At 35.4% G+C, this 23,661-nt stretch overlaps 2 protein-coding genes across 3 annotated transcripts in view; one reads left to right on the top strand and one right to left on the bottom strand.

The window, feature by feature from the left end:
- Nucleotides 1–23,661, bottom strand: part of LOC110380488 (cullin-associated NEDD8-dissociated protein 1) — a 574,273-nt gene that overhangs the window by 443,787 nt on the left and 106,825 nt on the right. The window lies entirely within an intron of this gene.
- LOC110380494 (uncharacterized) overlaps nt 1–23,661 on the top strand; it is a 110,290-nt gene that overhangs the window by 63,328 nt on the left and 23,301 nt on the right. Inside the window, exons 1-2 of one of the 2 annotated variants that reach the window (XM_021340502.3) lie at nt 19,342–19,480; nt 20,829–21,048. The exons of the other annotated variant lie outside the window; for it this stretch is intronic. Coding sequence (XP_021196177.1) covers nt 20,986–21,048 — 63 coding nt within the window. The 5' untranslated portion in view covers nt 19,342–19,480; nt 20,829–20,985. Of the gene's footprint in view, nt 1–19,341; nt 19,481–20,828; nt 21,049–23,661 lie in introns of those variants that run through there. 2 annotated transcript variants of the gene reach the window in all.

The raw sequence follows: 23,661 nt of genomic DNA, 5'->3' as shown, positions 1-23,661 counted from the left end.
CACTGCACTCCGTCTTGAAGAAATAATGCAACATCAATGAGAATGTTCCGTGTACACTAGAAACTTCAGTAAATGAAGAAAATGTTCAGTTTTCCTCAAGTTTTCAAGTTCATTTTTTTTTTTTATTAGCCTTTGCTGTCCCACTGCTGGGCAAAGGCCTCCCCCAAAGCCTTCCACTTTTCTTTATCCCTCGCTGCTTGAGGCCAGTCCGAGAGGAAGCTGTCCAAGTCTTCCCTCCAGCGTTTCCTTGGTCTCCCTCTCGGTCGCCTTCCATCCTCCGGGATCCACTTTGTGGTTATATTGGCCCACTTGTCCGGGTGCATTCGACAGATGTGACCCGCCCAATCCCACTTCAACTTCGCAGACTTATTGCCCACATCGAGTATGCCCGTCTTGGACCGGATAATGGTGTTTCGTATCCGGTCGCTTAGCCGTATGTTGAGCAGGCTACGCTCCATGCTTCTTTGGCATACTTTTAGCCTGGACTTCTGAGATTCGGTTTCAAGTTCATGTTTCAAGTTCATGTTATCATAATTTTCTTTGAAATATGTTATCGCAGTATCGTCTGTGGTTTTGCTTTTATGGTAGTGATATGACATTGTTAATTTATCTTTAAAACTTGGTGTGCATTCATAATAAATCATTAGTTGCGTCTCATTAGTTGCGTCCGAAAATTTTAAATTATCAATGTTCAGTTTTGTGTATATGCTTATCTTATATTAATAATGAATTTACTGTAAGTCAGACAATAATAGGCCTATCTCAAATTAAGCTGAGAACATTTTCAACACACGTAGATTCTTTGCAAAACACCAATTTGTGTTGTATTACGTCTAAAAGTACTTCTATTAAATAGTATCTTCTGAGGATTGAGTGAGTCGCAACTTCATAAATTTTCCAGTAATTGCATTTGTGTCTTATTTTCTACGAGTTTCACTTAGTTTTATATAAAAAATGAAATATGGTTACTGAAAGAAGTTATTACCCGTCCCAGAGGGCACTGTCTGCCAACTTTTATTCGCATTTTATGTGGGTCGCTGCAATTTTTATGCAACACGAAGATTAAATTTAATTCTCACGCCATTTTGTTTCACTTTAGCGGTCGCCGGTCGGCATGGCGTTAACCGCGCGTTTGGTATTCACGTCGCGGTCCCTGCGGGTACGTACGTGTGTACCTACTACCTACCTATAATATGTAGGTACATGTGTTTGTATGCCATCTTGTGTGTAATAAAGGTCATTACATGCATACAGATGACGTTGCCTTAAAATAAATATGACGTCAATCTCTTTCAAATGAATCAATCCTGTAACTCTGTAGCGCCTTAAACGATACTTTCTACTTACATCTAATGCGACATCTCGCTACAACATTATCTCCTACACCTAATTAACGTGCCTACACAGAAAAGCAGCTAAAACAGAATGAACAACAAAACCAATCAATTTTCGTTTAGCTGCATGATTGGATGCATGATGAAGTAGTTTGCGCTTGAATAGTTGTAAGGCGTGAGCGGGCGCGGTGGCACATGCAAAATGATTGGCCCCTGTTGTTTGATTTAGCCGACCTGGTTGCGGCACCCGTTGCACATGGTTGCTCACAGCTCAATGTTTGTATTGCCTATAATTTTAGTGTGATTTATTGTGATTGGAATGCAAATGTGGAAAGGAAGTTTGTTTTTGTGTGGTCGTTTGTCAAGTTAGGTAATGTTTTAACTAGGTAGAACTACCTCTATAATTATGTGTGTACAACTTTTGTATACATTTTAGGTAGGTACATACTGTAAGATTTGATATTACAATTTGATAACAAACTGCTGCTCCGTTTATCGTGCCGAAAAAAGTAAGATATATTCCTTCATATATTTATTTTAACTTCACAATATCTATTAACTTGGAATGCTCACGCAGATAACATTAACGTTTACAATAAATCTAAATCTCCACATTAAAGCTATCTGAACATTGAAAAATTTGCTTTAAAATATCCAAGACATTTGTTGAGAAAGACAATTGACGTTCTCCAGAATCATCATTCTCATATTTTATACTATAAGTAAATAAATGTTAAGTTAATCTTACTTGATACTTGATTTACCGAAGAAAGTTATTTTAAAATATATATTGTTTCTATTTAACATAAAACCCTCCACCACGTCGTTCATTTGCTCAAGCGACCCTAAGATGGCGAAGGAAATTAAGAAATTTCCTTGTTTACTTAGATTTGTACTAAATGGGGGCATCGTACCCTCGACGAGACATCAGCCAAACATTGCTCTTAATTGTAAGATATAATACAAGGTTTTGTGACTACAAAATTTCAAAATATTGTATATTTGAGTCCAAAATATTCCATGAGTATTTCAGTTTTGATTAAGAACGCTCTTTGTTTAGTATTTTTGGTTAATTTATTTATTAAATAGGCTACCAATCTACCAATGGTACCAATAGGAATGGGGTTGCCAGGGTAACTGGGAAGATGAGGTCAGATAGGCAGTCACTCCAGTATAAGGAGAAAATGAGAAATATTAACCAATAGGATTGAGGAGCGGAGATTTTGTGCAATCCTATTGGTTAATATTTCTCAGTTTCTCCACTCCGCAGCCTGGCTTCGCTCCGGTGGACAGGCAGCCTAAAACCCTAGTATACAGCTACTTCTGTCAGACTGGAAGCCGACCCCAACATCGTTGACAAGATGCTAAATCTTGACTTATGCCTTTCCTGAGTTAGCTACTCAGAAACAGAACCATACACTAAAGCCTACAAAATCACAGTTTTATAGAGCATCCAGAAGTATTGGCTGTGTAATTGCAGTTGCTGGGATCACGTTGCTTAGTTGCTGTAGGTCAGTAGCGTAATGGAGCACGTGCGAGCGTCCGCAATTAGCCCGGTGCTATCGATGTTCACGTCAAAACAACTATTGCGGCTTACGTGTAAAAACCTAATAAAACCACCATTTGTTTTGGGGTTACACGTCCTTTAATTAGATGGTGGCTTCTGGTGGTTGTAGGTTTAAGTTGGTCAAATCGTTTATAGAAATTGTAGTTAAAGAAAAGAAAAGACGATATTTAAAAGAAGAGGCAAGTAATTCACCCTCAAACATTTTTCAATATGGTGTTCACAAATCCTTTTAAAAGAAACGTTACGTTAGAGCCTTTTTATCGTCCCACTGTTGAGAACAGGCCTCCTCTCACAAGGAGAAGGATATATGATATGGATAGGAGGGACTCGTAAATCCTTTAAAGAAACCTTAAAAAACTAAAACCAAAATGCTTTTGAAAAGATTTATATAACACTATGATTAACAGGAAAGCAATTTCAACCTATACAGTTTTTACAGCCAATGTCCAAAACCAAAGTTCACAAGTAACATGGTCAGGCACGCCTGCGAACAGATTCACAGCCGATTGGCCGCGCGAACAACCCACTGTGTAAATTACAACTGTACCTATCTTATTTGGTCATATTGTACCGTGCGGATTCGTTAGTAAATAAAATCGACTGCCGTGATTGAGCTGCATTGCTTGATTGGAATTAGTTTGTCGTGTACATGCAATCTGTTGAAAGTACAGTGCACCGATTGCTGTTTTGATTGGTGTACGTGAGACTCCTAATTACATCGAGCAAAGAGGTTTTCTGATGCGACTATCTTCTGACAGAGAATGAAACTTGCAACAAAGATCTCAGCAGTCGTGTTTTATAACTCCAAAAGCAAAGGGTTTATTAGAAGACATGCAGTATCGCTTGGGTTTTTCGATGTTCAAAGTGAGTAACATTAATAGTAAGACAAGTATTATCTATACTAATATTATAAAGCCGAAGAGTTTGTGTTTTAGTTTGTTTGTTTGAACGCGCTAATCTCAGGAACTACTGGTCCGATTTGAAAAATTCTTTCAGTGTTAGATAGCCCATTTATGGAGGAAGGCTATAGACTACTTTTTATCCGGGTTCGTGCAGAGGTTCCTACGGGATGCGGGTGAAACCGCTGGCAGAAGCTAGTATTATATAAGTATTTTGGTCTTCTTACTATCCCGTTAGACTTTGATGCACGCTGAATCTTGGTAACAATTATATCTCAACAAACATATTATCTTGACTTACCTTTGAAACAGATGGAAGCAATCACTTAAGGCAGAAAGCGGTCCGTCATACAAATAATCAAAACGCATATCATCACTACCAGATTAGCACAGACACGGTTAATGCAGTTCAGTTTAGCGATTCATAGAGGGACGTCCCACTACGGCGACTATTTGGATGTTTGTTGCAACCTGAATTTACCTGAAAGCAGTCGTTTAAACTTTGATGCGCCGGCAACGTGCTTTAATAACGATGCCGCGAATGCAGCTGTTGTGTACACATTCAAGTTGGAAATGTGTGTTTGTCTGACTTTAATGTGATAGGTGCAATAAACTTCTGGTATTTTATGTGACGCAGAAAGTTTCAATTTTTTTGTTATTCATTGATTTATATTACAATCCTGCTAAGCCCAAATAAATAATGGAATGGCTTCACATTTTTTAAGCTACTTATATCTCTTCCATGCTTGATAAAAATCATATTTCTTGTTGAAAATTACCAACTCACAAATAGTAGTCAGACCCAGACCTTTCAGGAGAGCAGGAATTCGCTCATTTTTTACACAGAAATGTGTGAAAATAACTGCAAAATATGATGAGAATTTCTGAGAAAATTTCAACATATTCAAAAAGGGAAATAACGAGTTACGAGTAAACGCTTGATTGAGTTATCATTCCATGAAAGAGTATCCATCGCTTATTAATTGAAATTCAATGAAAAATTCAAGTGTCCAAGTATTTATTTAAGCTATAAATTGCCTGCAGCATTTTATGATGATCCGTTTTGACGAAATTTTAAAGAGGTACAGTTGGTACAGAAAAGTACGCGGAATGCTGACCTTGTCATAAAAAGTAATATGTTTAAAACTTTGAGAGCAATTTACCAACGTTATAAAAGGCAATATTTAAAATTGCATTTATTTTACTGAGTAATATGCTTCGTTTAATATAGTATCATAATGTTTTGACATGTTTCGCTCACGCTTCTGAAAAGAACTACAAATTGTATCAGTCATTGAATAGGATTGTATGTTAAATCAATAAAAAATGCTTCGTGAAAATTTCATCAGAGTTGTATTCCGCAAGACATATTTTTGACAGAGAACATTTAAAAAAAGATAAAACAAAATACAGACATAAAGAGGTTTCTATAATCTAATAATCGTATAACGACATGAGTGGACTGTAATAATAATGGATGCTTTTTATCGAAAGCAAAGTGAGAATTATCAAGACGACCTCCAACTTGAATAAAATTTTGGTCGTCTAAAAACACAGTAAACTTATTTAAGGGACTCTTTTTGGGTAGTTCCTTTTTATTCAATAACAGCGTATTCGGGGAATGATACCTTTTGTAAAATTCGTATAATAACATGTAGAGCCTGTTTTAACTCATGAGTGGTAAGAAATAGATGTTTAGATAACTTCTCTTTTTTGCAACGACTTATAAATCTCAATACGTATGCAACCGACCGTTTGAGTGTAGTGAAGTTTGAAAATCTATCAAAGTCTATATAAAATGGTCGAGATTTTTTATTTATAACGAGTAGAGAAACTTCGAACCTAATTTCGGGAAGTTTTTTCGTTGCAACTGCTGGATCATCAGGCCATTTAGAGATATCATATCGTAAATATTCAGGGCCTGACCACCATAAATCTAAGGATTGCAAAGAAGTTATAGTAAGTTCAACTCAGTCGTGCGCGCGGCCTTATGTGTTCGTAACCCTTGTACATATACAGTGACTTTGTGTGCGTGACAAGAGGTATAGTCGGGTACAATACAGTTATTTAGGGTGTTTAAAGAAAAACGGTTACTACGTAATTTAATGTTTATTTATTTTTAATGATTATGAATCGCTGATTGAAAAATCAAATGATTAATTTTCGGATTTGCTACTCTCCAAGGTGAATTATAAATTCTGTTTCCATGTCAAAATGTCTATAGTATTCTTCTTTTTTCTTTTTTACATGTCGACAAGTATTACGCCACATCCCTTCATCAATTTGACTTAAACGTTCATTTATGAGTTTCATTATTTTGTTATGTTGGTCGACATTATGCGAAGCAATATAATTTTTTAAAATTCCCCACACATTTTGTTTACATTATTATACTAGATTGTACCTCTTTTTACATTCTTAGTCCACACTTTTATTTATTGTCCGCGTACCCCGAGCTAGAAACTATGTACTTAAGGAGTATTTAATTCTTACATACTATCAATGTCAATTTGAAAAGACGTATGAGAAAATAATGAAAAACTATATTTAATAATAAAAAGCTTTGAATGTTGTTTTATTTTTTGAAACGCTTTATCTGACTCCTTAATAATTTCTCCGTGAATAACTAGTATTTTCGTAAACGACTGTACCCATAACAAAAAGTGATAAGAACACGTCATGCTCGCACGACGTCACTGTCACACGAATGAAAGTTGTATATTTACAAGCCGACGCACACATAGGGCCGCGCGCAAATCTGAGTTGAACTATCTATACATCTGTTCCACGTGATATATGGTCAGCTGGATTTAAGTCTATGGGAACATGCCTCCAAGAGCAGACCGCAGTTTTGTCCAATATCTCAGCGACACGGTTACGTACAAAAAGTTGTAACTTTATTGGCAACATTTTAATCCAACCTAAAACAATCGTTGAGTCCGTCCAAAAGTCACATAGTACGATCCGTGGAACTCTCAATGCATCTAATAATGGTAAGTCGCGTAAGATCTTGGACCAAATTCTGGATATTTCAGACGGCAGCTCATCGTCCCATCCCAATTTAAATACCCAAAGCTTTTGCATGAGGGTTTTTATGACAATAATGCAAGGAGCTAATATACCCAGTGGATCAAAAATTTGAACAATTGTAAAAAATATTCCACGCTTTGTCATGACTTTATTAATATTGGGATTCAATGAAAAAACTAAGACGTCAGTCTCAGTAAGCCAACTTAAACCTAACATGTTACAAGGTTCTAGTGAACCAATGTTCAAACTAAATGAAGAATTACCTATATGATCGGGTAATACTTGAGGAGTATTTGATTTCCATTTATGTAATGGCACACCAGCTGAAGCCAGCTCAACGGGTCCTTCAGTAGTAAAAGTACTTTCACAGATAAGGCCATGATGAGCTATTAAATATGCAACCTTCTGTGGATCAGGTGCACATAAAGAAATATGTTTTAACTCTAAATACTCTTTCATAAAATCACAATAACGAATGCTAAATGATGTCTGACTCTGAACGCTACGCTCTAATGAAAGCAAACACTGCTTAGATTGACATGTTCAGAGTGACTTAAGTTATAATGTGATTGTTTTACCGTTGATCTAACACAAAAATGGCCATCTTTCAGACACGTAGTGTTTCTAATAAGGGGCTCTTCACACATTTTTTCTTCTAGATAATGTACTGATGACTGATGGCTAACTTCCTCAAGCTGCCTAAAACGCATTAAATGGTTTTGGATGTCATCGGTACTTGAGTCATTCTGTATAACATTAGCTTCAGAATGATGAATATTCGTAAAATTACAAATTAATGAGGGTGAACGCGACACTTGACCACTATTAACCATAGGGCCTGAAACTATCCAACCTAGTCTAGTCTCAAATAGTACCGGTTTACCTATACCGAGGTTTATCTTTTCTGTACCCAAGATGTCCCAGAAAACATCTGCACCTATAATGAAGTCCACGGAGGATGGTGCATAAAAATGAGGATCAGCTAGACATAAATCACTCGGAATATTTATGTCATTAAGATTAAGTTGACGACAAGGCACTTCTTCAGTGATAGAAGGTAAGATGTAACAATTAATATTTACAGAAAAGTTTTCATTCAATGATTTTATCGGAACGCAACACATTTTACTTATTAGTGAGTTGGAATTATTTATGCCAATTAATGTCTCGCTAACCTTAATAGTCGGCAAACTTAATGAATTACAGAATTTCTCTGTGATAAGGCAGCACGTACTACCACTGTCAAGTACAGCACGACCAAGATGTTCGCGGTTACTGCTATCATAAAGTTTGAACAAAGAAGTGGCTAAAAGAACGTCTCCTTTATTTCGCACATTCGCCGTGACTTGTGCCGACAATGTTAAGTTGTTATTGGGCAATGGCTTCGCAACTTCACTGCTGTTATTGTCGTTACCGATAGAGGTTGATGGTTCAATTGACGAGTTAGCTTTACCATCAGTAATATGAACAAGAGTGTTGTGTCTGCGCTTACACACTTTGCAGCCACTTGCTTTGCACCGATTTGCATAATGACCCGAACGGAAACAGTTAAAACATATCTTATATTGTGGTAGTAACTCCAACCTCTCTTCATTACTAAGACCTAAAAATTGTGAACAGTTATTAAGATTATGTTCACCGCTACACTTCGGGCAATGTTTAAATGAATTAGACTGCTTATCTGGCGCACTGGTTACAGACACCATGCTTTTATGTTTAATGTTAGAAAGAGATGAATTATTAGCACTGTTCTGTGACATTTCAATAGTCTCTAACAAATCTGCACGGCTTCGCAAAAAATCAAAAAATATGTTCAAAGTAACTGACTTGTCCTTAACAAACCTACCTTTAAATTCTTCCCACTCTCGAAAGGTTTTACCATCCAATTTGGTTGATACCATGTGAATCAACAGTGTGTCCCAATGATCTGTTGGCTCTCCTAACGATTCCAGTGAACGCGAATTCTTATTTACAGACCAATAGAAGAATCAATGACATCAATGAGAAAAATAAGAATCAATGACACGTTTTAACGCTAGTGATGATTCTTTTTTAACCAACTCGAGGTTGAACAGTGCTGCAACATGGTTGTTTATTAAAACCCGCTTGTTGTCATAGCGATCGCATAATATCTTCCATGCGACAGCATAGTTGTTCGCGGAAAACTCAATGGATTGGATCACAACAGCAGCTGATCCCTCGAGACACGCTTTAAGATAATGAAACTTGTTGACATCATCAATATCATCATTACAATGTATCAAGCTAGAGAACGTGTCATGGAACTCCAACCATTTCTCATAGGAACCACTAAACTTAGGCAGTTGTATGGTAGGTAATTTAACAAGCCTGCGATTACGCGTTTGTGCTGAACTATAATCACTTTCCAAAGGTTCATTCTTAGTTGGTTTCAAGTTACGTGTAAGTAATTCTTGAGCCTTTGCAAAGATCTTATAATACTTAGATTCAAACTCGTTACGCTCCGGTAGTTGACTATTGATATCATCAGCTAAACACTCTATGGTCGACTGAACCTCGTCAAATTGTGAAAATAAACTTTCCATCTTACCCAAACGTAGTTGCAATTCGCACACCTGTGACGCATCCAATGACTCATCCAACTCGTTGACATAGTTGGTAAATGCTGTCAACCGACCTTTGCAACTCGCGCGTTTTCTGACTGACTCCTTGTCGGTCATTTTGGAGACCGGTATTAATTACACTGTAATGTTAAAGAAGTTAATACCAACTCTTAATGTCTCACAAACTTAATAAGACTTGCAAATAATAATAATTCACGTAGGCCGTAATTAGTTCTTCTTATTTTATCCGGCTCGAAGGACCAATGAATAGGATTGTATGTTAAATCAATAAAAAATGCTTCGTGAAAATTTCATCAGAGTTGTATTCCGCAAGACATATTTTTGACAGAGAACATTTAAAAAAAGATAAAACAAAATACAGACATAAAGAGGTTACTAGTTTACAGGTTTTACATTAAAAAAGGTTTCACGTTCTGGGTATCCCGAACAGTCATACCATGTACCTAAATCTCGTTTGTTTCTCTATTCTTGTAAAAAATCTTCTAAATAGTGAATTTTTCAATGGCATTATATTTAAAATATCTTCTGAATCGATTTCCCAGTTTACATCAATAGAAGATCATTAGTCTATCTACGTTAGAATATACATTGCATGTCTTCTTACTTCTGGAAAAACAAAATAAAATCGTCTTGTAACAAGTCTCATTAGCCTCCATTACCGTTCATTCAATCAGTGCTCTGTAGAAAGCAGTAATATACAGCCCTTGTAAGTTACAAAGTGTGCACTCCCTGTACACTCACGTGCAAAATTAACTAACTATGCGACAGATTTCCTAAGTTACTTTGAATTAGTTAGCCAACTTCTCAGACGGGAGACTTCGCTGATAAGTTTTATCTTGTCATTATAACATTTGCTAATACAAAGTTCTTTGATGTATGCGCCATTGTTGCTGGAAATGGTACTTTAAAAATACATGAAGTGAAAGTTTTTTTATTTTGCTGGCGCGATAGAAATATAACCATAATTGGATATTTTTATGAGATTCGTAATTTTCCAGAAACGTTCACACATAATGTGGGTTCGTATTATTTTTGAAATACATAAAACGCATACTATGTAAAAAAGTAAAAATAATGACACGGTTGAAATCACAAACCCAGAATACCGAGAAAATTCCAATTTTAGAGAATATAGATTACCATTCTTAATTAGTTACTGGAAATGAAATGGTGGAAATGTTAGTTTTCCGAGTAATCTGATATCCAGTTGGAACCGGTTAGAATGGAAGCCAAACACAAACTGCCTGTGAAAATACTAGGAAAAAATATTATTTATTATGTAAAATGAAGCACTATTTTGTGAACCTGATGCTTTTGTCTATTATTCTGAAAAATATTATGTTGCGACTGTTACCGACCCTTTACGCTTTCGAATATTTTAAAGGATTCCTTAGACTTCATACCCGATTCACGTAATAGTAATTACATTATACTTAACAATTACAATTAAGTAGACAATAACGCACAACAAACAGATACATACCCAAACCAGAGTTAAACAAAGAGTTCACATTGGTAAAGTCAACCCCTAAACTGATTAAAACACTGAACTGATTAATTTACCTACAGGCGATGACAAGTACACACACCACGAGCACTTTATAAAAAAAACACAAAAAGTACTCAAAAACGAATGGTTCAATATAACTGCACGTGAGTGTACTCAGTAGGGTTGCGACTTGCGTGTTTTCTTAAGAGTTATCATTAACGTGACGTGGGCGGGTGACGCAGATCGCGATAACGGTTCACTTGTTTATTTTAACTATGTTCTTGCCTTTTACTTTGACTAAGAATATACTTTTCCCGTTGTTAAGTTTCATAGATAGGGATAAACTTTAAATGAAGACGAAATTATTTTGTTTATTGAGATTGACTTGACATTTATCGAATTGACTGTTATTTCTATTTTAAACGAAGTCGTTGATAGTTGAAGATGTTTGCTACGTTTCGATTCTTCAGTATTTTTGTTGTTGCATTATTAATATTATCTTTATTTACAGACTTTATTTGTTGTACGATTGTTGTATACTGATTAAAGTTAACTCTAAGTAACAGTAATTTTGAAATTTTTTAAAACACAAATAAACACAACAAACATTGGCTTGAGTAGATATATCAATCGTCCCCTTGTATCCGTGCTCTAATTAAACGTGAAACTACATTTATCTACTTTCTCGGTAATGTCAGAGTTGCTAATAATGAACTAAGTCAACATTGCATTTCTAGTAATTTCAAATGGGGATTTGTATGAACCTCCGTATTATTATGGCAGTCCACAATTAGCAGACATTGACTCTAAATAATGATTAATTAATAATTAATAAGTACTTAATGGGAAATCTGAAATGGTTTTATAATTTATGTGTCAAGTAAAGCATGTAATATTTACGCATCTATTCTACAAAACATACTTTTGTTATAAAAACTAGTAATTTCCCAGAATGCTTTTATTTCTATACTAGCTTTTGCCCGCGACTTCGTTCGCATGATATAGTGACTTCCGGCATATTTTTGGTTTGACCAATAGATGGCGCTATATGTCCGGAATATTTTTTTTTTGAAATAAAAACTATCCTATGTCCTTTCTCAAGTTCCAAACTATGTCTGTACCAAATTTCACACAAATCGGTTCAGTAGTTTAGGCGTGAAGAAAAGACAGACAGACAGACAGAGTTACTTTCGCATTTATAATATTAGTTAGGATTAGTCAGTAATTCAGACATAAAAATCTTGCACTTGCATAATGGCTACCTTTGTCTTACACGAGAAACATAACATTATAAAAATAATATCTACATAAAACCTTAACCAAATAATTTATGTAACCAAATAACCAAACGGAAAAACTCGGCTAATGGTAAAAAATGCCTAAGAAATGTGGTGTTTTGCAATGAAAGTGCGTCTAATCGCCTTCCTCAGGTTTCAGTCGTACGCTTAGCGTTCCGAGATTTGTGTTCACGTGTTCACGACATTCGTTATTCTTGTAACATACAGATTATGAATAATTTCACGTGTATAAATTCTTGGTTTTTTGCGAATACTGGTTATTTTCAGGTGATAAATATTTTTAACATATGAAATAAGTAGCGTTCCTAGATTTTTATTGAAATGCCCATGATCGTTATATAAAGCCTAAGAATGTATCTAGTATATTATTGCGTGCAATACATAACTTTTATTTAATAAAGCAGCCCCAATTTCCGGATCATATTGCATCAAATTAATAATACACTAATATTAAATCTATATAGAATTCTTAATACCAACAAACACCATAACAACTCATTGCTAAAGAAAATAAAAAGCAGACGTCTCGTATTTTTCTTGGAGCGACTTCCTCAACATTGAAGCGCTTTCCTAATCAGATTATGTAGAGCGGTGTTACGTTGTGATAACATCGCGGTCTGTTTATCAGAGCTATCAGAGCTATCACAACTCGTGTGACCGGAGGCCGCGACGGAAGCTCAATGCCACGCTCGCGGCAACAGGTAGCCTATCTTCACTATCACCCACTTTTATAGCCCCGCTACTTTGTTTTTTTTTCTATTTGCTAATCGCCATTCATTTGTTTATGGTCGGTGTTTGAAAAAAGAACGGTACGCTTTTGTTTCTTTACATGATCCGAGTTTAAAATTTAAGTCTAATTGTAGTTCTTAGGTTATATTTTGATATTCAAGTTCGTAAAATTAAACAGACAGTTATTTACATTAAGTACACGTCTGATACCCAATTAATAAAACCAATACTCCACCTAAATCTGTTTACAATTTAACGTGGAAATGACGTGTAAAGTGCCGTACGTGTACCAAAGATATAATATATAAGCGTCGTTAATGTCTCATTACCGAGGAAAAGCCTCATTCCGCTTTGAAGTTTGTACAAGGAAACGGGAAACATAATCACGCTCAAACGTCAGCTGAAATCACGGTATAGGTACGTACATAGTGAAGATAGAATATATAGTGACGTCACTCTTCGATATGCAAGCGAGTCACAGTTTTAATCCAATCCCGATCACATTGGGGACCTTGTGACCTTTATAAAGTCTGTATTTGCTGGACTAGTATGACGGTAACGTTTCCTTCTGATCGCATCGTCGTCTGAAAGTGTTACAAGGACACCACAAACGTCATTTGTTCACTGACTTTATGTATGTGGAAAAATCTGCTGCGAGATGCTTCAATGAGACGGGATTGTAACATAATCTACATATGTTCTTAAAAGTAAGTTGTTATTAATTACGACTTGTGAAGAATATATAATATAAGGTACTATATGTAGTGTGTTTTAGGTACAGTGTTCTTATTGAACAAAACATTTTCAAACTTCCAAAGAGCTCAAAACTTTCAAGTAGATACTTTATGCGAAAATACTTATAATAGCTATGTCTCAGACTCAGTCGACTTATAATTTTCTAACAACATTATTTTACTCTAAGTATTCTATTATTATACGCAGCTATTCTGAAAGTTTAAAATAAAACATTCCGAGATCACATCTCGGGGCTTCGTGAAATTAACTTCGTTTTGTTTCCCACAACCTATGTAGAAACAGAATAACTTTCAAAAACATTTTTGATAATAAACCTGGTTTTAATTTTAATTAAAAGCCCTGTGTTGTTTAGAATGAAACAGAAACCAAGGTTCAGACGCGTTGTTTTCGCGTCTTGTACATTTTTGTTCGTTTGAAACGGAAAGACAACTTGAGATTTCCCCAGGGATGGCCTGAGCGATGCTCACTGCAAATATTTGACCGCGCTGTCGATCCTTGACATAACCTCAGACTTCAGTAAATGTGTATAATCCATCACTCAAATAAATGAAGTAATTCACTAATTCTATTTATCTGTTTATCCTTAAAACGATAAACACGGTAACATAATATTGTTGCAAGACGTACTGAGTAGGGAACGCCGAATTATTTGTAACACAATGACCTACTTTCAGTTTCAGTGATGTTATCCACCTTTGTGACGTTATGGAATGCCTTCATAAAAAAATGTTTATACAATTTGGTGTGCGTGCGACACAAGTGTGTGTAATTGAAAGGAAAATTGGGTACCTGTCAAAAGTCTTTAAAGAAACAACATGTTACAAATAAATATAGTAAGGAATTTGTAATATTTAGACATTATTTAGGTAGTTCAATTGTAATTGTACAAGGTGCAATAAGAGTACGTACTTTGTGGGAATATGCCTCTTCTTGTCATGTTGTTGAAGACACTTATTCAATTACTTAGCACGTAATAAGCGAGGTGTTGCATGGTGAATGATAGATAACAGTTTATTATAGATTTCAAATGACTATGCTGCAACAGTTCACATTGTGTTTTATTCATCAATAAGCTGACTTGCATTCTCTATTCTCTCAGTGTAAAAAAATACATTAACATATGATAACACGCATATTTCACTGATTTTTTTTCCTCATGACATTAAACCATAATTGAAATTACTTAGCGGGGAGGCATACCGCTGTAAAAATAACCGAAAAAACAAATTGAGTCAAGGATCTGCGCTGTAAATAATTACATTATGTCATTGACCCCGTGTTTTAAGAACGAATTTTTCGAAGGTTTGTGAGTCGAGCGTGTGTGTGTGCTATTAACGGAGGTCAAATTTAATGAGGCGGTTCTTTGAGGCATTCTGCACCATTGCTCCTTCTAATTGATCCCTTTTGAATCATTAAATTAGTACGCTAACGTACATTATCGTTTTACTGTCTGGATTTTCTTTAACTATTTGCAAGATGTTTATTGTGTTACACTCTATCGTGTCAACAATAACATTTTAATAGACAAAAACAAACTTATTGACGATTAAAAAATTTAAAGTTAGTACCAGATTTGTGTAATTATCCCGAGAAACAAAGGAACGACCTGGAATACCAAATAACAAACATATTACAAATTCCTTCGTACGCCCATTCCCAAAAAAAATAACTTCGAATATCGATAAGTACCATTTCAACAGGTAGTCCCAGTCACTGTCAGTGTCTTCATGACTCGAGCTAAAACGACTGTCATATTGCAATCCATTACATGTTATGAATACTTCATTGAGTAGTTCATAGTCGTGATTTGATTTAAGCATATAACATGGCCGCTTGCTATATAGATTCTCTACTATCTGATTCTCGCGATTTCACCTACCTACATCCCGCGAGACCACTAGCCGGACATAAGGTAACTTGATAACTGTTTTCGGGAAAATAATTTCATTTTAATCGGTCCCAAATCTATACTAATATTATAAAGCTGAAGAGTTTGTTTGTTTGTTTGTTTGTTCGTTTGTTTGAACGCGCTAATCTCAGGATCTACTGGTCCGATTTGAAAATTTCTTTCAGTGTTAGATAGCCCATTTTTCGAGGTGGCTGTAGGCTACTTTTTATCCCGGTACGGGAAGTAGTTCCCACGGGATGCGGGTGAAACCGCTGGCAGAAGCTAATTGGTCATATAAGCGCACTGTTAAATATATAGGTACGGATTGTAGCTTATATTTAGTAGATATATGTGCATGAATACCGTGTTAGTGAATAAGACATGATTCCACGACACATGAATATATTAATAACATTAGTAGGTACACGTTGCTTTGAATATAGTCTGAGAGCCGTACTATAGGATAGGACATGAATAATGTGCCAGCTTCCTAGTAGTAAGCCTTTATTAATAAGACAATAGACGCAATTCAGGAATTATGTGCTGTATTCAATTAAATCTGTGTATTTAAATGACAATAGCCTGAACTATGACAACAAGATTTTATTATGGCTTAGAAACATTGTAGGTTTTTCATCACCATCCTCCGAGCCTTTTTTCCGACTATGTTGGGGTTGGTTTCCATTCAAACCAGAATTCAGCTGAGTACCAGTGCTTTGGTTGATTGAAACATTGTAGGTTTTATGGGCCAAAATTAGATTAGGTTATCTTCAGAATAAAAATACACACGATCATTAAACATTTATACACCTTAAGTACGTAACTACTTGAGTACTTAAATACACACATCGGTTTCACATAGCACGAAGGGTTTTTTGCCAATTTGCCAACTTTGTTTTTAAATCCTATGGTGCTCAATAAAATATAGGTAACAATCAACCGCTTACAACACTTCTAGGCCGAACAAAGCAGCCAATTTACCTATTAAAAACTAAATTAGCATTAACGACAATCGACCACGCTCAACTGCCTGACTACACTAACGAGACAACTTTAGCATTTTACATAATTGAATTCTATTCAATTAATTCAATTCAAGTACTTCAATTGTTATTTTACACTTCCTTACTGATCCCTTAAGTGAAATACGAGCGAAGCGTAAATAGGAACTCTTAAAGTAAGAAGTATCACCTTACAGTCGACTCGTGTTTTATCAGCGAACGTAAGTTTCTCGTATCTGCTACCTTTGCACAGAATGAAAGTTATTTTTACAGTGTACTGCACACAGCACAGATGCAGTGTATGCATTCGACGCAGGAATATTATCTCTCTTTTATATTTGATTTCAATTGAATTTTCCAAGCGTGTTAGCAGTATCGTGTTATGCTGTGTAATGTGATCGTATATTCTGCAGGTTTAATGTTTGTAGAGGTGTTATATTTTAATGCAGTCAATAAGTTGTATAACTATCTTATTGATATGTATGGGATGGTTATTGAATTGGATTAAATGAGTATTCTTGAAGTTTCACACGACTTAAATTCAACACATCATAAAGATTGATTTCAATAGCTAGTAGGTAGGTATAAGCCTTAACTATAAAATGCCCCATCGTCTGTCAAACTTACTAACACTTATTGAGTCATTTTTCAGCAGAATTGTGACTAACTCTACGCTTGTACTATGCGTCTACAGCTTAATCACTAAATAAGGCATATGTGATACGAACTTTAATTTGTCAAAATACATGAAAGTCATTTTTAAGCCTTCAGATCTTTAACTTTACACCCAATTATAATTCTCATTAAAATGGTTTACTGTTACCATTAATCAACGTCCATTTTGCATATGCAAAACTGGTTGTTTTCATTCATTTATTAAAATACTGGACGTACCTATACGTGAAAAGTCGTGGTGGCAAAGTGGGTAAAGAACCAACCTCTCAAGTATGAGGGTTCGATTCCAGGTCAAGCAAGTATCAATGCAACTTTTTTAAGTTTGTATGTACTTTCTAAGTATATCTTAAACACCAATGACCGTCTTTCGGATGGCACGATAAACTGTAGGTTCCGGCTGTCAGTGAACGTCTTTGGCAGTCGTTACGGGTAGTCAGAAGCCGGTATATCTGACAACCAGTCTTGCCAAGGGGTATTGGGTTGCCTGGATAATTGAGTTGATGAGGTCAGAGAGAGCATCCAGTTATACCGGAAGCCGACTCCAACATAGTTGGGAAAAGGCTAGGCAGATGATGACATACCTATTAGTGAAAACCGCATTTTATTTTATAAATGGTGTTTCTTTCGTGCAGAGAAATGTTCTGAAGTTCTGTGAAATTCTCTTTAATTAGTTCTTCTTGGAGGTACAATCAACGATTCTTAGAATCCGTAGTTTGTAGAGAAAACGTTATACACATATTAGAGAGCAATAACTACTCTCGTTATAAAATACGGATAACTCAGATGTTTACTTTTAAATGTTTATGAAACATTTCATTTAATGATACACCTAGATGAGATAGGTATAAAGTGAAATATTTATTTTCCAATAAACATTAAATAACATGGTTTTTTTTTTACTCATTCAAACATACTTTATTAGCTATTTCCCCGTGGGTTTAGTATAGTGAAAGAATTTTTCATTTCATAAAAACAAACAAAAAAGTGTTTCCTTATTATATTACTAAGTAAAGATATAATAAATAGAATATTCAGAGATGTTCAAATAATTTCGTTAATATTTTTTTTTGATAATATGTTATGAGTGTCCTTATTTTGTCAGTCGAAATAAGCCAAACATATCCAAATATTACCTCAACGACCCTCCATATATAAACTTGCAATCATAAAAATAGGCCAAGCGCGTGTCAAGTCATGTATTAATTAGGGTTCCGTAGATTCATATACTTTGATGCACGCAAGTGTAGGGTTCCGTCCTACTAAGTAAGTCTTAAGTAAACTACAAACATTTAATGTGGAGTAACATACCAAAACAAAGGGTTGGTAATAAAACCTTTTGTTTATTTTTATGTTATTTCACTTTATGTTACTTTAATGTTAGTTTGCACGAGTACAAAGTGACTTTACCGTTTTAAATTAAAGCTATAATTTAGTTCTGCGTAACTGAAATTTAAAACTTCAACCGTCTTACCACAAAAACTTTTAAACGTCAGTTTATGCCTTGTCTAAAAAAATGTCAAATTATGACGTTGACATATGGTTCATTTTGCAGCCAAAATTTTATTAGACAAGTGTAAAACAGGGTTTAAAGTTTTTGTAGTAAGGCCCCAAATGTTTTATTATAATCGCAATTTAACTACTTCTTTATTGAATAAAACGATTGTTATGAAAACTGCTGAAAGTTTTGATAATTCTAAGCTGCATTAATTCTAAGCAAGCTAGAAGGCACAGCTCATTTTTAGCACTATTACTCATCTTGGTGAAGAAAACTTTTAGATATATTCAAACTTTATCAAGTGTTCTCAGATCTTGATGGAAGTAGGTACCAAAAATTTTAATGATTTTTATTTTATAAAAATCTTTACCTACTAGTTTTTTATTATTTAAAAAAAATAGGTATAAACAGCTTTATTGATTTTAGTATGCAAAAAAAATATCTGAAGTTTTTTTTTCACATTTAACCTTGAACTTTTCCTCCGTATGTTTCCATCTGCACCTCGTTAATGGGCTTTTCTTCTCGTAGAAAACACAGGTAAAGTATTTTGTCAATCATTACGTTGCGGAGTGCGCGGGTTGGAGCAACCAGTATGCCGCACGCTGCGGCAGTCGAGCGCCAGCCGCTACGAACACGGCCCGTAGCCCCGTAGCGCTACGACGACTACGCCGTAGCGCGCGACCTCAGCCGATGTTAAGTGAATAAAGTCGTACTTTGTGAGTTGTTGTATAGTCGAATAAAATAGGAAAATATTTGTTAGTTAGTTTTCTGGATATAAAAATAACTTTTTTCAATTTCAAGTGATTTATAACTTAACAAACGTAAAATTAAAATTAAGTCATAATTTCGTTGAAATATTTTTTTATTCATAAATTAGTACTGTTTTGTAAAATCTACAAAAAGCATTTTGATTAAGCAATTTACATACAAAAAAAAATATTAAAGGCCGTTATCAAACACCTAATCGATCGATTGCATCTAATCGTATTCTAATTATTCAGCATCCCTCCAATAAATCACCGTTGAGCCTCAGAAATCTATACCAAATCCTTAACAATAAAATAGGATTTATTGAGAAGGCCATCCTGTGGTAATTATCCCAATACAATCGTGACCAGAAAGCTTTATCTATTCACTGATAACAATCATTAAGTTATTCCGAATAAACACGCCTTGATTAGAACTATCAAAACACAATTATATTCCAAAAAAAAAACAACAAATTCAAATATAGAACAAAAAAATCTTCAACCTCTTTACATGACCACAATGAAAGGAGGTGACAACACAAACTATAAAAAAAATAAAACACCCAACCATGAAGGTTCAATCCCGATAGAGGTACCAATACCCAAGACATAGTTTACAATGGAAGTGGTCACTCATCCCGTGAAATCCTTCGCCCGAAGACTGAGGCGGAATTAATCCTAGCACGACACACTTGCTAATCCCTCCCCTAGCTGAACTTCAAGTTTTCCACTACCGAACAACTTCGAAGAAAGATTTCTGCCAAAGTCTGTAAAGGATTTTATGTTGCATTTTTCTGTACATCTTTTTTCTTCGCCTAGTTGCAGGCTAGTTAGCTTTTAGCTGGAAGTTTAATGGACCAAGTTGTGCTGTTACTGTTACTTAAGATCACTCTTGGGTGAATGGAGTTTTAAATTCTTGTAAACAAGTAATCACAAGTAAAACTTTTTGAGCACTTGATTACAAAATAGTAATGTTTCGAGAAAATAATTTGTAGTCCCCATTGACTGATTTATCTGACAATGAAGCTCTGTGAATGATTTTACTATATCTATAAATCTTTTCCACGAATCTACACTATTCTCAAAATCTAAAAAAAAACACTTAAATAAAGTAGTTAATCCAATAAATTGAAAATAAATTACCAATAAGTAAGTGCTGGGAATGCACAAAAACTTATTGCGTGTCAAAAGCAAACTGCTAAATTATTTATAGTACTTACCAATAAAATACACTAAGTTGTAATGCTCGGTTTCCTTACAACGTAATGTATTTTATTTATTCCCCTTAAACCTCGAAATTTCACCTCATATTTAGATGTATAAATCTACCTATTAATAAATCACGGAGCTACTACATCATAGATCAAAAACTATCAGTGCAATGTATTCTCAAAGCTGATTGTGCAGGACAATGTGATAAAGCAATGAGGAGTGTAGTCATGTGACAATACGGCATGTAGACTGACGACGGCATGGCGGGCACTATCCGACACCACTCCACCTACCACCATGAGACGGAGCCTAATGCTGCCTCGGTGAGTTTCCACGTAATACACTCAGCGGCACGGAATCTGGCCCAAGCACATTTGAGCCTTATAACCATTATTTAAATAAAAAATCTGAGTTTTTATTTTAAAATTGTTTAATTTACTCATTTTCCAAAAGAAACTGACTGACAAACAACAGAATTGTGAGGATTTTCATTAAGTTTCATTGAGTTAGAAAACAGAGTCCTTTACCGCAATAATCACCATAAACTTTTTGAATTCAACATTTTTAACAAAACAGAAAGTTATCGAATTTTAATAATGGGTGTTACTTCCTCTTGATCTGATGACTGCCTGCATACGATCTGGCATGCTCTGGATGATGTTTTTTATCTCCACCTGAGAGATCTCCTCTCGGGCAACTACCAGCGCGGTTTTCAGTCCCCTTAGAGTCCGTGGTGGGTTACGACTTGCTTGGACCTGTCTTTTAAGCATGTTCCAGACATGTTCTACAGGATTCATGGCTGGGTTTCTTGCAAGCCAGTCCAATTTTTGAATACCTACCTCGAACAAGTTATCGGTTACGCAAAGAGCTGCGTGAGGTCGAGCATTGTCCTGCATTATACGAAATTCTTCATTTCCTATGAATCCCTGACAGGGTAAAACATAATTTTGAAGGATCTCTTCAATATACCGCACTGTTGTCAGACGACTTTCGACAGCCAATAATTCAGTACGGGCTTCTGAACTTATGCCCCGCCAAACCAAGATGGACCCACCATGAAAACCGAATGTTTGCTTAGTAGTGGTGGGAAGAAACCATTCCCCGCGCTTTCTCCATTCACATTCACGGCCGTCTGGAGATCTTAAGACGACTCTGCATTCATCGGTCCATAAAATTTTACTCCATTGGTCATGCGTCTAATTTACATGTTCTCTTGCAAACCTAAGTCTGGCTATGCGATAGTGCGGGAGAAGTTCCGGGCCTCGAGTTGGTCTTCGAGCACGCAGATCCCGTTCCTCCATCCTTCTTCTTATTGTGCGCTTACGGACGTTGACTTCTCTTGCTGTTTGCAAAGGCTGGCGTATCTCTAACGCAGTGAGAAACCGATTTTTCATTATTGCACGTACGATAAATCGGTCTTCGTGCGCCGACGAACACCTTACACCCCCACTTTCTGGTCTTCTTGTGTAAAGGCTAGTCTGGTCATACATTTTCTATGCATATCTTTAACTTGTACGCGGTGCACTTAAAGTTTCAACCATCTTCCGCTGCTTCCGCCCTTGACGTCTTAGCAACACTACTTGAGCAACTTGAGCTGCAGTAAGGGTAATTTTCAGATCAAATTATGAGAAAAAGAGAAACAAAAAACGATCATAATCATAATTTTTTTTTGGAACCGGTTTAGTACTTCGGCAATTTCTATCTGAATTTAAACTTAACTTTCTGCTTTGTGTTCCAACAACGGAATCTGCTTCTAGTGTTACAAAAGTTAAACAGACACACATTTTTCTGTATTTTAATTAACAATTACGAAAGGATTGACAATATGTCATATGAAATTAGAATTTACAACAGCTATCTGGGCTGATATCTACTTGTATTTGTTTGGGCCAAATTCCGTGCCGCTGAGTGTATAAACATGTGTGGTCTTACTACAAAAACTTAAACATGTGTCAAAAACTTGTCTAAAAAAAGTGTAGAATGCAAAATGGACCTTATTTCAACGTCATAATCCGACATTTTTTTAGACAAGTGCTAAACTGACGTTTAAATTTAAGCAGCAGATAGGTATACTTTAAGCAGATCAAATTGGGAATATTTTTTCGCACTGACAATATGTAATATGAGTAGTTTACGTTGATCACATTGGAAATCATCTTTGGAGAAATCGGGAACAACCCTGTGTGCAGTCACTATTGAAAGTTACGCATCCCGTGAACCGAGTACTGTGGGAGTGCCTCTAACGAATTTGCAAAACTGTAATAAAAAAGTATTTATAGCAATATTTAGAGTTGAAGTCATTAAAACTGATTAGTTTCACAAACTTTATTGTAATCCACTTATTTTCAGAATGAATTCAAAACTCGCAAGTTAAACTCATTAGGATTTTTCAACTGAAAAGGCATTTCAATACTGAGTATAGTAAATTACGAGTCACACTCAACTAAAAACTCTATCGTATTGGTATACAAAGCCGAACTATTTTAATTTATTTATGAACTTGATTTTCGTACATACAGCTAAGTTTATCTAGTAAAAATAACCTCAAATATAATACATACATATCTTACGCCACGTACGACTGAGCAGAATGAGATGAGCGTGGAACAAAAACATCTGTACTTTTTTATATTAAGAAAATATTAACGTACTCTTATATGAATACTCTTCGCATATGAATGCAAATAAATAAATGAATGTGGCTTGGAGGTTCAAGGGCCTGCATCATGAGGTTGACAGTGCGGTTTTCAAACTTTGAAACAAATGTACCTAACTTTCTAAATCTAAAGTCGTTTCTAATCAAACTATTATTAGATTTTAAATTTACAGAAACATAAGTTATCTCTTCGTATGTTAAGCTATATATTATTATCTTCTGTGTGATTATTTGTTCATGAGTTATTGCTTGCAAACTGTATGGTAAAAACTTATTTATA

This window comes from Helicoverpa armigera, chromosome 3 (assembly GCF_030705265.1).
Source record: "Helicoverpa armigera isolate CAAS_96S chromosome 3, ASM3070526v1, whole genome shotgun sequence".
In the NCBI taxonomy this organism is placed as follows: Eukaryota; Metazoa; Arthropoda; class Insecta; order Lepidoptera; family Noctuidae; genus Helicoverpa; species Helicoverpa armigera.
This window is presented reverse-complemented; position numbering and strand designations above follow the sequence as displayed.